At 32.6% G+C, this 16,557-nt stretch overlaps 1 protein-coding gene across 1 annotated transcript; it reads right to left on the bottom strand.

Annotated features, from left to right (window-relative positions):
- Positions 1-3,437: 3,437 nt before the first annotated feature.
- Positions 3,438-3,906, bottom strand: SMP1 (seed maturation protein). Its single transcript, XM_028068854.2, has one exon. The coding sequence runs from the start codon at positions 3,874-3,876 to the stop codon at positions 3,604-3,606; it is 273 nt and encodes a 90-aa protein (XP_027924655.1). The 5' UTR covers positions 3,877-3,906; the 3' UTR covers positions 3,438-3,603.
- Between the last annotated feature and the right edge of the window lie 12,651 nt (positions 3,907-16,557).

Genomic DNA, 16,557 nt, shown 5'->3' with positions numbered 1-16,557 from the left:
TTGAGTATGTTTGGTCTGTGTCAGTGCGTAAATCCTTAAAATTCTTTAGGTGAAATTTCAGGGTAGTGCTTCAATGGTCGGGACGTAATTCCATGGCTCCTGCTAGTGGGTGTCCATGGTGGTGCCTCATCTATATAATTTGGTAAGGATTGCATCCTGACACTCTAAGAAGTCAGTTAGTCTCACTTAGAGCGGACTGACTCTTGTGGTGAGAGTAGCAGGAGGCCTGAAACTCATTAAGGGCTAACCTTGTGTGTGAGGGAATTGATTCATTGTAACACTTGTAACACATAGCTTGGGGGTGAGCAGAGGTCTCCACCACAAGTGCAAGCATTCGCTGACTCCGACCAGGTTATATATATCCAGATGAGTCGAGTCGAGTCTTAGTGTATTGATTGAAAGGTCATAACGTGCTTGGATTATATATGTATATTGGACTGTGAAGGTATATTTGATTGCATGATAAAAATCTTGTTGCCTCTAGCTTACCCTTTGCTTGTTTGATTTCTCTGTATGTTGTTCCTCTACCTTTGCGATGATCATCAATTTATTGATGGGAGCAGATGCGAGAGGTACTCGTGGTCAACGGGGAAAGATGATTCCACTACTTAGTCTTCTCGGGCTGGACTTCCTATCCTTCTTGGGCTTTCTTTAGGGCCACGGCCCATGTACTTGTCCGTCTTTAAATTTCTATATGATTCCAGTAAATTGTATAACTTGTTTCTTTTTTGGGCATCGTGGTGTGCCTTGGATAGTAAAGAGTTATGTTTAAACTCCAAGACTGTGTGGTTATATTATAATTGTGTGACACTTCTTTTAATTATGCTTATTAATTAAATGGGACGTTAGAGTCGCGTTGAAGTAAAGTCTTAAATTTTCCTGTTTTTTGGAAAGTACTTTCAAAATAAATGTGATTTATTATTATATTTCTTATTTTAATTTTAAATAAGTAATTTCCGGCTAGGATGTTACAAATGTTATTTGTGAATCACAAAACATCAACATGTTACAACTGAACAAATGCATAAAAACTAGAGCATTGCACATCTAAATTTAAATAAAGTAAATAATAACTAAAGCAAAAAAAACCAATACAGCAAAGTCTTACTTTTGTTCCAATTTGCTAAAAAAGAAAGTACCAAATGGTAAATTCAACCACAATCCATGAACGACGTAGCCTGTAAAAGTATTTTGTAAGCGTGAAGTGTTTTTCTAATCAAGCAAAATCAATATAGGAAAATAATGCAAACAAACAATGAAAAGAACACGTACTAAGGTTGTATAGCCTCTGATTTCATATATAAAAAGGATCGAAAGTAGGATTCCATAAATCACGTAAGGCTTGGATTACTGAAATCAATTTTAGGTCATGAAAAAGCAACAACAATAGTGGGTACATCAAGAATGAGTACATGAAATAAAGGTGCAACATAAGTGGTTGAACGTAAGTACATATGTCAGAATCAGTGTTATTAACACGTGAAGTGGTTGAGAATGATGTAGATGAGCCAACAACAACCATAACAGAAGCTATTTGAATTAGTAGCCTATATGAATTACCCAGAAGCTAGATGTAACCATAACAATTCATTCATAAGCAGTTAAACAACCATCAAACAAGAAACACAAGGTACATTCTCATAATTTAAGAATAGAACACAAATTTAGTAGGGGGTACATTCTCAGACATTGCCACTTACTTTCCTTGATGGTGCAACCACAAATTTAGCAACCTCCCTCGCAGCCTCGCTCACGCGAACATCTCTGCCAATGAATGGGGTTCCCTATGCCTCCCTCGTAGCTTTGATGTTCTTAACCTACAAAACACTACATAATTCAAAACACATGGATGGGATGGCAAAAAGAAGAGAAAAAACCCACACTCACCAACAACTTATCCGTCAACGATGTGGTGGCGTGAGGATTGCAGCAGCGACAAAGTCACCACACAAATTACTCAGGCAATAGTGTGAGCAGCATTGAGGAGTTGGCACCGACGACACCGTCGTTCTTGTCAGCTCTCCGGCAGTAAGGGATCTTCGTCCAGGAGACTGAGATTTTCGGGAAGAAGAAGTTTCGATTTTTAGGGAAGCGTTCTGATTTAGGGGAGACACTACTATAGTAATGCTTATCCACAACTAACCAAAGCCTATGAAGACAATTCTAAATTCGTCATTGATTTAGGTTTTGTTAAAAACAGTAAACAACAACGACAGTTATAGTCATAACCATCATTAATTATGGATTTTTTTTAAAGCGAGCTTTGTTTAATGTCTTATTAATGTCTTATTCATACTTGTAATTCAGAAAAACAGATCCAATTCAAAAACAAAATTCCAATTCAGACCTAATTCAAAAACAAAATTCCAATTCAAATAAAGTTTAAATTCAGATAAAATTTCAATTTAAACAGTTTCATCAAAATTACAAATAACTTATATGATAATATAAGTCTAATAGCATAAATTTAACCTCTAAAATGTTTAAGTTTTGCGGTAGACAGTCGCAACTGTCAATAAAAGTCATACAATTTATCGACGGATAATTGGTCTTATGTTTTATCACTAAATTATCAACAAATACATTCGTCAATAAATTCAACATTAAATTCAACATTTACATCACCGGTAAATTCTTCAGTAAACCAAATTTTTAAAGAATCTGTGTCGATGAATATCCGTCGGTTTTGTAATGTAAGGATTCTAATTGCAAAGTGAATAAAAATAGAATATGAAGAGAAAATAAGTTTGAGTGAAAATAATTCGAGGAATAAGAAGTTGAAGCAACAATGACATCGCCTATTGCTTTATCTTCTAAGCTCTCTGTTATGCTTGTCTAGAAAAGTTTCCTTGGGAGTTGACAGTGAAGTCTCTACGAGGGTTCGCGTGAATAATAAGACTTAATAAGAGTTCATGGTGAATAATAAGACTTAATAATGGAGGTAAGAGATATAATGAATGTTTCAAACTAAAAAGTTTGTGAAAGAAAAAAAAAACTTAAAACAAGAGAAAAAAACTTTTTTAAAATATAATGATTTAATTAAATAATATAAATTATGTTAGTTAAAATGCACGATTCTTTTAAAGTAATAAACCGTGACATTTTACATATAAAATATGTAAAATATCATCGTTTATCAGTGATCGTATTATGTTGTAAAAATTGATGATTTTCAACAAGTGTCAAAGTATCACAATTTTTACACGATTTTTTATAGTAAAATTTGAGAGGATTAAGGTTTGAATTAATGAGTTGAGTACTGTTAACCACGAAAGAACTATAAAGAACATTACTTATGTAAATTTGGTCGTTTTAATTACTCCAGTCTAAGTCTGTTAATTAAATTTCACCATGTGATGACTTTTCACTTCTTCTCCTTGGAGATTTAGAAACCCTTCAAACAAGCATCACATGAAAAAGGAAAATAGAATAGTGTCTGAACAAAACCTCTAAATTATTAGAAAGTCATCACATTCTTTGTTGATAACATGCCATGGACATAACTGGGAAAAATCAAAACAAGAAAGAAACAAACAAAGGTTCAAGAAATAGTACAAAACCACACACATAAATTTTTAAGGTTGTCTGTGTCGTTGATGGTGTTCAGAGTTTATCCCTGGTGAATTCTGCAGAAGAAGCTTCTTCTGGTCTGTGAGCTTTCTGCATCTGAGATTGATTATTATGAGAGTTTGAATCTTCTGTTGCAGCAGCGTTTGCAACATTGCGTGCACTTGCAAACATATGAACTGGTTGAGAGTGAGCGATGTTTCCCCCTTCAAGGGGAGTGCCATTGACATACGCCACCCTCACTGCTTCATCTTCAGAAACCCTAGCCTGTGCTGTTCCATACTTTATGTCTTCTTTACTCTTCGCCATGATTGCTTAACTCAACTATGATGTTATTCGGTCGAAGTGGGTTGGATTTATTGCCCTAATCGCTGTGATACGTGGCTTGCTCTTTGCATGGTTATGCGACAAGTGTGTGTGACAAAGGTTGAGGATGCAGTGAATGGTGACATGTGGTGGATGAAGAGAGAACTAGAATGTGTGAAAATAAATATCCATAACTCCAACTACAAAACCCAGAGATGTAATTATAGCCTTTTTGTTTAGGGGTGAGGTAAAGTTATTATATATGAAAATTAACTTTTTAATATTTAATATAGAAAAAACATAAACATGTCTTTATTTTATTTATTTAAAGTTATCTTTTTCTTTAACTTAAAATAGGTTTTTAATATTTCAATTTTTATAATTTAAAAAAATTTGTAATATTTAAAATAAGCTTTCTGTAGGAGAACTTGGGAGAGGTAAAATTATTGTGAAAGGCTATTTTTTAATATTTAATATCGAAAATATTAAACGTGGCTTTATTTTTTTTTTGTTTACAATTATCTTTTTCTTTAATCTAAAATAGGCTTTTACATTTCAATTTTATAATTTAAAATAATATAATGAATAATTTAAATTAAGTTTGAAGATTATCTTTTAATTTGATACAAAAGATTTCACGCTTACATTGTATTTATAGCATCTTCTCTCTTCTGGCCTTGCCCTTAATAATAGGATAACTAAATCGATGAAAAATAATAATAAAAAATCAATTAATTTTTTCTTAAATTGATTTGGATTTTTTTTTTCAGAAATCAAGAGTTTTGATTTATTTTCTGGTTAAACATTTTAAATTAATTATTTGAATATTATTATATTATTTATTATTTTATTTATATATAGAAAAGATGTGTGTTATAAGAAAATTTATTATATCCTATTCAATTTATATTTATAAAATTGGAACAAAGGACTACGGTAAACATTCGCTTAAGTATACACTCATTTAAGTTCGTATCCCGTCAAAATTCGCATTTTGGAAAATTTTGTTAATTTTATTTTCAAAAAAATTCGTAAAATCATTTGACTTTATATTTCGTTATATATATATATATATATATATATATGTGTGTGTGTGTGTGTGTGTGTGTGTGTGTGTGTGTGTGTGTGTGTGTGTGTGTGTGTGTGTGTGTGTGTGTGTGTGTGTGTGTGTGTGTGTGTGTGTGTGTGTGTGTGTGTGTGTGTGTGTGTGTGTGTGTGTGTGTGTGTGTGTGTGTGTGTATAAATAGATAGATAGATAGACAGACAGTGTAACGTCCCATCTAATAGATAAATCTAATTAAATAAAACATCGCATAAATTATAATATCCAAAGAACACGAGATTTAAAGTATAAAGGATTTTACAGTCATCCAAATATACCAAAAGGAAACAAAGGCATTACACAATGCTAGGAACAAAAATATAAAAGTTCAATAGTTGCTTAAAAGCTTGCTTATAGAGCAAGAGATTTCAAAATAACAAAGGTCCTTCAAAACATAAGTCCAACATCAAACCATGACCATCTAAGTTGCAGCATCCCCATTATCACTACAATCACCAGGGTTTCCGTATCTGCTCACACCAAAGACTTAGTGATCATTGCAAAAGGTAAACTAGATTAAAAATCATTTTAACATGTTATGGCACACAAATACTTAAAATAGATCATGAAACAACAAGATAGACAAACAATCATGTGATAGCAAACAAGCAAGACTCTAAGACTTAATTATTCATATACATATAATCGATCGGATTCACTGGATACTTACACTTGTGGTGGCCTCTACGGCTCTGCAAAGCAATTTCCAATGGGTTTCACCCTACCACGCACAAGGTTAGCCTTCAAACATTTAAGGACATTATCCTGCCAAAGACTAGGGCCTCCTCCTACTCTCACCACTTGAGCCAGTCCGCTCTACGTGAGACTAACTGACTCTTTAGAGTTTTAGGATGCAATCCTTACTTGAATCCTTACCTAATTATATACACTATGGCATCACCACGAAACCTTACTAAGAGGTTCATAGAATTACGTCCATCACATAAGGCACCACCATGAGATCTCACCAAGAGGTTCATGGAATTATGTCCATCACATACTGCACCACCATGAGATCTCACCAAGTGGTTCATGGAATTACGTCCAACTCATACCATAACCATGTCTCACCAACCAACCATAGATTTATCATGCATAACAAACTCATACCAATGTCCAACCAACCATCCCATCATGTTCCATGAATTCATTAATACCAAGCTCATCAATTCCAATCCCATACAATTAGATAACACATGCATATTCACATACTTCATGCTTTAAATAGGGTAATCCAATTAATCATACAACCAACAACCGAAAACATGGAAGAGAACAACCATAGAGCAAGTTCGTGCACCAGCCTCGCTCAAGCCATGGGCCTTCGCTCAGGCGAAAGAGGTCTTTCGCTCAAGCTACAGGTTCTCGCTTAGGCGAGACTGCCAACAGAGATCCCTGTAGGTTTCGTGAGTTCTCGCTTGGGCGAGACCTCCTTGCCTGAGCGAGACTGCTCTTCATCCAAAGGTGAGGTCCCTCGCCTAAGCTACAACTGAAGCAAAACACGTCAGGCTCCCACAAGTTCTCTCTTAGGCGAGACCCTCTCGCTTGAGCGAGATGATTCATCGCTCAAGACGAAAGCTCTTCGCTTGAGAGAGAGCTCAAGCAGAATCCAGGGTGAGGTTCTGTTATTCTCACCTAGGCGAGACAAGCTCGCTTGGGTGAAAATACCAGTTCTCGCCACTGTTCAAGCGTGCATCAAACAGACATTCAAAACCAAACAACATTTCAAGGTATTCCAAGCAACCACAGTAGCACACAAGCCATATAAACACGAGGCAAAGCTGAAAATAGGCAGATATATCGAAAATACTAAAAACCCTAGCTTCCTTACCTTGAGTGGAGCTAAAAAACGTAAGCACAACGGTTCTAGGATTAGAGGGGAGCATTGTAAGTCCAACAAGTGCAGGAAACTGGAAAAACAGATACACAAAGGCTAGCATGAGGTTTCAACGTCAACCCAAGGTAGAACCTAGACACCTAGACACTGGAATGGAACAAAAGGGGTCAAGTTCAAGTTCAACTTACCCGGAAAAGATGTTAGAGTGAAACAATGGGCGCTCTGATTGTTCCCTAGCAAAGCTCTGTGTTTCAGCTGTGAAAGGGAGGAGAGGAACAATTTTCTGAACAGCAGAATGAGAGGATTAGGGCTGGAAGTGGAGTTTTTGGACACCCTCTGGGTTGGCCTTAGGCCCAACAGTTAAGTCTAGGCCCTTAAACATAAGGAGTAGAAAAAGTGGGACTTACATATAGATAGATAGATAGATAGATAGATAGATAAATAAATTATATGAATAAAATAAAATAACAAATTTCTTCTGTAACATATATCTTTTATTTATCATATATCTTATATCTCTTATATGTTTACAATCTCTAAAAATTTTCAACATTCATAATATTTCATATTGTAATTTTATGACTTATAATATTTTATATTGTCTTAACATCTCAAGTTTGTATCCCAATTAAGTTTCCATCTCAATATTAATATGCGAATTTAAGCGAATGTACCGTAATCGAATATTCGAATATGTTTAATATATGAATGAAGTTGGGAAATAAATAGTTTTCCTAGAGGTGAGAGTGTTATACGTGTAGTTTTGATGAATAAAACTGTTAAAATAAAATAAAATATTATAAGAAGGAAACTAAATAAAGTTATTGATTAACAATTTTATTTTGAATTTCCTGCAATATTGTACAACGTATACATGAAATTTGTTAGAATTAAGTTATATATATATATATATATATATATATATATATATATATATATATTAAGAATTATATAGTATTTATGTCGCATGATAAAAATACAACACAATCATTTTTTTTCTTTATTATAAAAGGAGAAACACATCTCAAGTTTTTATATTTTATTATAATCCCTTTGCTAGAAGAAGTTGATAATATGTGTGAACACATTTTTTAATATTATAGTTGAAAAAAATAAACATTTAATTATAATAAAGTAGGGAAACAATGAATAATAATATAACCTTAAAGTCATCGTATGAAAAAAATAGTGTGAAACCCCTCCTTTTATAAAATTTCTCTCCTTGCTCTCTCTATGGTAATGACCCAAAAGAGCCAGCCACCTTCACTTTCCCTTCAGCTCTAAACACTTTCAAAACTCTACTTTCTTAACCAATTCCTCACCAGTTCTTTGCTTGTGATCAGATTTTGGAAGCAACAGTCCAACTGAACCCTCTGATGCATCCTCCCTCCACTCCTTGCCTCCTAGGTATGCTCTTTTTCTGTTCTAGCTCAATTCCAGCTCGAATTTACCATTTAATCTCTGAATTCCGAGTCTGATTGCGAAATTCTCCCTTCTCTACGTCTTGGTGATAAATCCTCTAGGTCAAATTGAGATTTCTGGCCCCTTGCAACTAGTTGTCTCCACCAAACTCAATTTCTTAGCAAAAAGGTAAGGGAAGCTAATTTTCAATTAAAATTCGAGTGTATAGTATCATTGAGTGCTTGAATGGTATGATCCTTGTTTAAATTGTTGTTTGAGAATTTCTTGTTGGTTGGAATTGGATTTTTACATGATTTTCGTAGCTCTGCATGTGAAAAACAGTGTGGAATCCTAATACTCTCGCCTAGGCGAGCAGCTCTCGCCTGAGCGAAAGTATCAAAGAGTTACCCCTGATACTGCGCGAGGTCTCGCCTAGGCGAGCTGGGGTCGCCTGAGCGAGATATATTCTCATCTAAGCGAACCAGCTTAGCCTGAGCGAGAATTCGCCCAGAATTTTGATTGCCCACTGTATGGGGTCTCGCCTAGGCGAGAGTAGTTCGCCTAAGCGAGACTACTCCCTAGCCTAGGCGAGATTCTCTAGCTTAAGCAATTTTCCCTGCAGAGTTTATGTTCTTTCTCTGTTATAGATGCTCAAAAGCCTGATTTTAGTGAGATAATGTGATGTTTGCTTATGGTATGCTGGATAGCTATGTTTGGTGATGTACGCATATAATTGTATAATGAAAGCTTGAGGAATGGAAATGTGAAGGGGTGGTGGAACTAGGATTTCAAGGGAAATTCTAGGAGAAGTATGTAGTGTATGTGTAAGCACTTAAGGACTCAGATTTGGTTGGCATCCTGACGCTCCAATAGTCCATTAAGACTCATGTAGAGTATGATGGACTATGTTGTAAGGAGTAGCAGGAGGTCCTAGTTTATGGACCCGATTAGTCATGGACGCGAAGGGGACTTACCTTGGGAGTGGTTGGGTGATAACCCCTTGAGCCCAAACTCTGCAGAGTTTGGGAACCATCACAAGTGCAAGCTACCAAGAGATCCAAAGTTGCTTACATAATCCGGATGTCGAGTCTAAAGTTATGTAACTGTATTGTATTGTATTGGTCACTTAAATACTTATGATAAAGTGAAATTTTCTTACTGAGACTTATAATTAAATTGCTTGATTTATATTGTTAGCTAACCCTTCTTGTCCTGGTTTGCCTTCTTTGTGTATGTTCTCTTTGCGATGATCACCTACGTTGTGGTGTGAGCAGGAAAGGATCAAGAAAAGGATACTCCCCTTCAGGATCACAGTTGACCCGCTACTATGAGGCGTTTTGTAGACTTCTATTTTGTGTAACCTTGGGTTAAAGTCCCCATTTTGATTTTATATTTGATCTTTCTCTAGTATAGACCATACTTATGCTTGAAGGTTCATATAGTTACTTGGATGACTGTATTAAACTCGTGTATAGTTTATTCCAACTATCTGCTTGTTAAATCATGTTATAATGTTCTGTTTAGTAGTTTGAAACTATTAAAATGGGATGTTACAGATAGCCATATAATAAAAAGGTATACAACAAAATCATAAGATAATCATATACTGAAGTACATCATCGATAAATATTTTGAAAGTGTCAAAACATATATACAAAAATTTTTAGGTGTCACATGCATAAAATATATTAAAATTAAAATAAAAGGAGGCCAAAACCCTCGTATAATACCAAGAAACTCTGCCACTAATCATATAATAATTTTTATTGTAATATTTATACGTGTTATAGTTGAGAAATTCCTTCATGTTGTTTTCAAAGTTATTCTAAAAGCGTCAAGTTCATTCATATATGAACTTTTTTTTAATCATTGCTGCTAAAATGATTTTTAAGTTTTTATAACAAACTAGTTAATCCCTTATTTGTGCGTGTGCCTATGTTTTTCAATCGGTAGATTTTAGCATCTTCGGTCGAAATGTTTGAAAAAATTGATGTAATCCTTAAAAGGTGACTAGGTCTTTATCGATTCAAGAGATGTCGGATAATTTAAGAACCCATATAAGCATCGGAGTTTAGTGGTAATGACAATCATGGTTAACATAATACAAAAACAAGAACAATTTGCAAAAGAAATGACAAAATGAATTAAGCAAGGAATGAGTAACAACACGTACCTTTAGGAGGTCTCAAAGGATAAGTGCAAGTAGATTCACCACTTCAATAAAATATCCAATATAAGAATCAAGACAAGATTATAACACTCTCAAGTCAAGACACTCAAAAGTTGTTTTATAAATTTAGTTTTATTCAATCATCCAAATGTAATTACATGAGAGGCTTAGAGTATGGTATAGTCAATATAAAGGAGAAATAATTACATATAATGTGAATACAAGAAAAATGAATTTGAGGTGTAAACACAAAAGTAATGGATAACACTTATTTTGAACACAAACCTAATTAAGTTAATGATTACACTGATGTTTTACTAATTCTATGGTTAAAACAAAGTTAATTCCTTAATCTTGATTATATCACATGGATGACCCTTACATATCCATGGAAGAAACACATGGGACATTCCTTGATTTAAGGCAAAGACATGTGAAGTGGCTACAACCTTTGTATATGCACTTAAAAGTGACATGTACGGCTAGTTACACAAATACACATGTGAACTAGTTGCAACCATGACATGTGCTTGAAAGTGACATGTGAAGATAATCACAATCACTGCATGTACTTAAAAATGATATGTTTAAGAAAATTACTCTTACACATATGTCTCTTCATGTCTAAAATCATCTACTCTTATAATTCTAGTAGAGCTGTCAAAACGAATAACTCGGCTCGATCCACTACGGGTTAATGATTTAGTGAGCCAACCCAACTCGGCTTACTTTTCAGTGAGACAAAAAAATTCTAACCCGGCCCGACTCACCACGGGTTGACGGATTAAACGGGTTAGCTCACGGGTTCACTTAATTAAAAAAAAAATATTTTTTTATTTTTTTTTGTCAAAATTAAATTGTAATTCTAATTAAAATCTAAATAAACTTTAATACAATCCAAATACAAGCCAAAATAAAAAAAATACAAATTATTTATGTGTTGATAAAAAAAACAACCTAACATGATCCAAATGTAAAGCCCAACTTAATAAAAAAAAATAAAAAACACTTATGTAACCCTTTTATCTGCACCAACCCGGCTCACCACAGGCTCACCACGGGTTCAACCCAGGTGAGTCAGATTGTAAATGAGCCAGTCAAAAATCAACCCGTATTAAAATTTGTAAAAAAATTTCAACCCAACCCGGTCCGAACCCGTGGTGAGCCGAGTTGGCTCGCGGGTTCCAACCCATTTTGAAAGCTCTAAATTCTAGAATACTACAAAATATTTTTTAATACTCCTAAAATATTCTATAATCTCTAAAATTTACAATCAATCTTACTTCTTTATTTCCTTTTCAATTTATTTTACCCTCCCTCTTTTAAATTTTCTTTACAATATTTTTTTTCTTATCATGTTTCTTTCCTTTTTTCCTTTTTTCCTTTTTTCCTTTTTTCCTTTTCCATTAGGTTCCTCTCTAATCTTAATCATATCAAAAACTAAAAAGATAATATTGTTAGCTATCATAGAACACAAGAACATGGCACTAACAAAACACATTTTTTTTCAGGGGAACACATTACGATAAGTATAACGAACACAAGGTTGAGCATCTAGAATTTGTCTCACATGGTGGAAAATGGAGATTGTGTTAGAAATATTTTAATATAATTTAAAAAATAAATAATTAAAATAAAAATTCTACTGTTACTCATGTTTTTATAGACCTTTAATTTATAGGTTAATGTGTTTTATGGCTAACGGCTATATTCTTATTACACTTTACTGCTTTGTCTCCTTTTCTACCTATAAATACCACCTAGGTGCATGGGGAAAGATAGAATAACACAGAATAACAAATACTAGAGTTTTCTCAAGAGTGTTTTTTTCTTTTCTATATTATCTTTAAGACAGTGGTGTTCATAAGGTTCGGAGATCCTTCGCTACACTCGATCGATCTGACGGGTTGTTGTATCTTGGGAGAGAAACGCATATGATAAGAAAGACATGATTGTGTATTGATATATTTGTTTAGCCCTATGCAGTAGGGGCATTTTCTCTCTAAAGATAGCATCGTGCGTGCCCCAACCCAAGATATTTCTACCCCTTACCTTTTATCTTTTATTTATTATTGTTATTATAATTGTTGATCTCTGATTAATATTCATTATTTATATATATGTTTCAGTATTATTATCGCTCTAATTATTATTATTATATTATTTTCATATTTTTATTATTAATAGTATTATTTGAGTAATCATTTTCTAACATTCTTAGAGAGAAAAATTATCTTGTTATTTCTATTTTTTTATTACTCGTTTGTATTCAATTCTAAAATTAAAAACAATATAAAGTCGAAGACTGCAAAACACATTTTATGAACTAATGTGTTTGTTATGGTTATAATTAAATCAGTATCAACTAAGCCTAAAAATTTATGTGTATAATTGTTTTTATTTCTATTGGTAACAGTAAATGAAATTATGGATAAATGAAATTCCTGCTCATTGAATATTTTTTTTGTGATGTCTATAGCTAATATTTTTGTTGTTTTATGCTTTAATATTGTCTATTCTTACCATTGATAAATATGTTCTATATCATGTATATATTTTAAGTGTTTGTATGAAAATAATTATAAAATAATTTGTCATACTAAAACTACTATTGTGTTATAAACAATAATTGAACTAAACTTTGCATTTGCAAAGGTAGAAAAAATAGTTTGATATTTATATGAAAAAAAAATGACTGATAATAAATATAACCTTATCAAATTTATGAATTCAAAATTATTGTTTATGACATGAAATTAAAATGAATTATTTTAATTGATATCATGTTTAAGATCATGTAAATGCTGATAAAAGATGAAATCTCCATATGATAAATTGAAGGGATGGTCAAGTAAAAACTAAACTTGTCTTCCAGAAACTTCCTTTTTGTTCAACAAAGTTATCAAGTGGTTTCCAAGTGCAATAAGATTATTAATTCAAAATATGCGTTTTGGTTGGTAAATGATATATTTGTGATGATTTGTTTGAGTTAAGTACATTTATCTTGTAATAAAATATTTATAAGTTTTCTTTGATTATTACAAAATGTTAAGTTGTAATTTTTGACATGCTATTGCTACAATTGTTGAGAAGTTGAGAACTTTTGGTTAGAGACCATTCAAATTATAAAATTTTGATGTGCAAAATTAATTAAATAGAGAAGTTATGATACATGTATGTATAAATGAGTGTTTTTGTGTGAAACTCATTGTATTATTAATTAAGTAACATCTTCATATAGTGTATGATGTTAATATAATGGTGCAGCGAAAGAAAGAAAAAAAATGTTTTGATATGGTAAATGTTATGATTCAAGTTCTAGCTTGCTTAACATTATATTAGTGAAATTTTATATCTTGCTTACCATATTTTGAACATAAAAGATTGTGATAAAACTTTTTATGAGTTATGAAAGAAAAAAGAACTACATTTAAAATATTTCAAAGTGCGGGAGTGTCTTGCAATGGTTAATATACATGTTAATAAAAAAATCTTGGTTATATATTATAAAGTGAATAAATATTTAGAGATGTTTCCTTCAAATAATAAATTGACTAAATTTGTTTATGATACCTCAAGAACTATTTTGCCATCTAGTGTAATATTATTTGTTTTTCTTCTAGTTATGCCAATATATCAAATTTCTTGAGATTATTGAATGATATATATTAATGTAATTGGATATTGTTTCTGGTGGGACAATATCAACTATTGGTTATGGTTATGTTTTAACCTTGGATGAAGGTGTCCTATAATGGAAATATGTTAAAAAATTGTTGTCATGATGTACTATGAGAGCATAAATTATTCCTTTTTCCAATGCATCCTGACAATTGAATTGTTATATTTAAAGTGTTTAAGTAAAAATGTCAATGAAATTGACATATGAGAATGAGACAAATATATATTAGAAACTTAATTACTCATGGTGTTGTCTCTTTTCACTTTGTCAGGTCGGAAAGAAATATTGCAGATCTGCTTATCAAAAGGTTGATGTATCAACAAGTATTTGAGTCGTCGAGGGGAATGAGACTATGGCCCATAAATAAGTTGCAACAATGGACACCCATCTCCACATGAATGGCGATCCCATGGAATGGAGTTCAATGGGTAACAACGAAGTTGTTGTTGACTAAAGTACACTAAATAATTTGATTAAATTTTATGTCTCATTTCTATGACGAGGTGTACTATAAATTGTGACAATAATAAGGTTGAGGTATGTGCATTATTATGCTTATTGTATAAAATACCTCTTAATAAACCTAATGGTTGAGGTATGTGCATTATTTTATAAAATACCTCTTAATAAACCCAATGACAATTATTGTAGGGGTATGAGTCACAAACCACCCTTTGAGGGTTTACCTAGTGAGTGTGATGGTGGGGCCGCCATTGTGAGACATGGGCAAGTCTCTAAGTGACATTCATGAAACAAGATACATGCACAAAGTCGTAACGTGCACCCACTAATTAGAACCTATAATGAACACCGATATTGTATGTGTTATTTACTAAAACCTGATCACAAAGGATGTAGTTCAAGACAATCAAGTCTCTGCATTTTCTCGGGTGGAAGTTTATAAGTACTAGGTGTAAAGGTCAGACCCGGAAGGTTCCTTACACTGAACTACAATATTTTGTTTTAAAAGATAATATATTTTTGTTTTATTTTTTAAATTATGTGGGGATTGTTAGAAATATTTTAATATAATTTAAAAAATAAATAATTAAAATAAAAATTCTACTGTTACTCATGTTTTTATAGACCTTTAATTTATGGGTTAATGTGTTTTATGGCTAACGGCTATATTCTTATTACACTTTACTGCTTTGTCTCATTTTCTACCTATAAATACCACCTAGGTGGGGAAAGACAGAATAACACAGAATAACAAATACTAGAGTCTTCTCAAGAGTGTTTTTTTCTTTTCTATATTATCTTTAAGACAGTGGTGTTCATAAGGTTCTGAGATCCTTCGCTGCACTCGATCGATCTGACGGGTTGTTGTATATTGGGAGAGAAACGCATATGATAAGAAACACATGATTGTGTATTGATATATTTGTTTAGCCCTGTGCAGTAGGAGCGTTTTCTCTCTAAAGATAGCGTCATGCGTGTCTCAACCCAAGATATTTTTACTCCTTACCTTTTATCTTTTATTTATTATTTTTATTATAATTGTTGATCTCTGATTAATATTCATTATTTATATATATGTTTCAGTATTATTATCACTCTAATTATTATTATTATATTATTTTCATATTTTTATTATTAATAGTATTATTTGAGTAATCATTTTCTAACATATTGTATTTCCCTTTATGTCTAAACGAATGAGATCCTCCAAAGGCAATGGAGTGACAACCAAAAACAGAGACAGAGTAAAACTAAATGTGAGACAATCTAGGTTTGACCTATGGTAAATGTCTATTATAGAAATATTTTGTGGTCATATATTTGTTAAATGTTGGCATTTATGTTAAATTTAGTTTAATTTTACGTTAGTTGCAGTAAGAGTAATGAAAATGGTTTTAGTTCCATGTTTTTGATTTTCTCAAGAAACAGTTGTTGAAGCTAGCAATTGGCCCCTATTCAATTTTGATAAGTGAGGATCAGTGGGCCATTAGTATGATGCTTGTAGATGAAAAGAGTTGATTGAATGCAAGATTTTGGTTAGGTACTCTGAAAATATCATCCACTCTGCATGAAGATTATGAAACTGGAAAAAGTGGTGCAAGTTCCAACTAGCAAAAGAAAAATATTACACTTTTCAATGGTGAGAGTACTCATTGCACATCATCCATCCATAGAGACAGCTCTAAGGTGGCTTTCAATGAAGAGAAAATTCAGGCACAGAACTTCTTTCAACAAGTAAATTGTGTCCACACACCTTAATTGCCTGCAATTTAAGGAAGTATAATTTTGCATTATTTCAAAATTTTAGACTGAAATAAGATGGACTTTATTCATAATGAAGCCTTATATCAATATTTTCCATGTGTGATTAATTTACAAAGTAACTCAAAACGTAATTTTGATAAACATACCTTTAAATAGAAATAAAACTTAAAATAAAGATGTGTATACTTGATATTGCAAATGTTGTAAGTTTGATATTTTTAAATGGTTTTTAAAGATTTCTTTGTAGTCAATATTTTTGGTTGTTA

This window comes from Vigna unguiculata, chromosome 1 (assembly GCF_037176805.1).
Source record: "Vigna unguiculata cultivar grain cowpea cultivar isolate G323 ecotype 2 chromosome 1, ASM3717680v1, whole genome shotgun sequence".
NCBI lineage: Eukaryota > Viridiplantae > Streptophyta > Magnoliopsida > Fabales > Fabaceae > Vigna > Vigna unguiculata.
The sequence above is the reverse complement of the archived record's forward strand: the minus strand, read 5'-3'. Positions and strand labels throughout refer to the sequence as shown.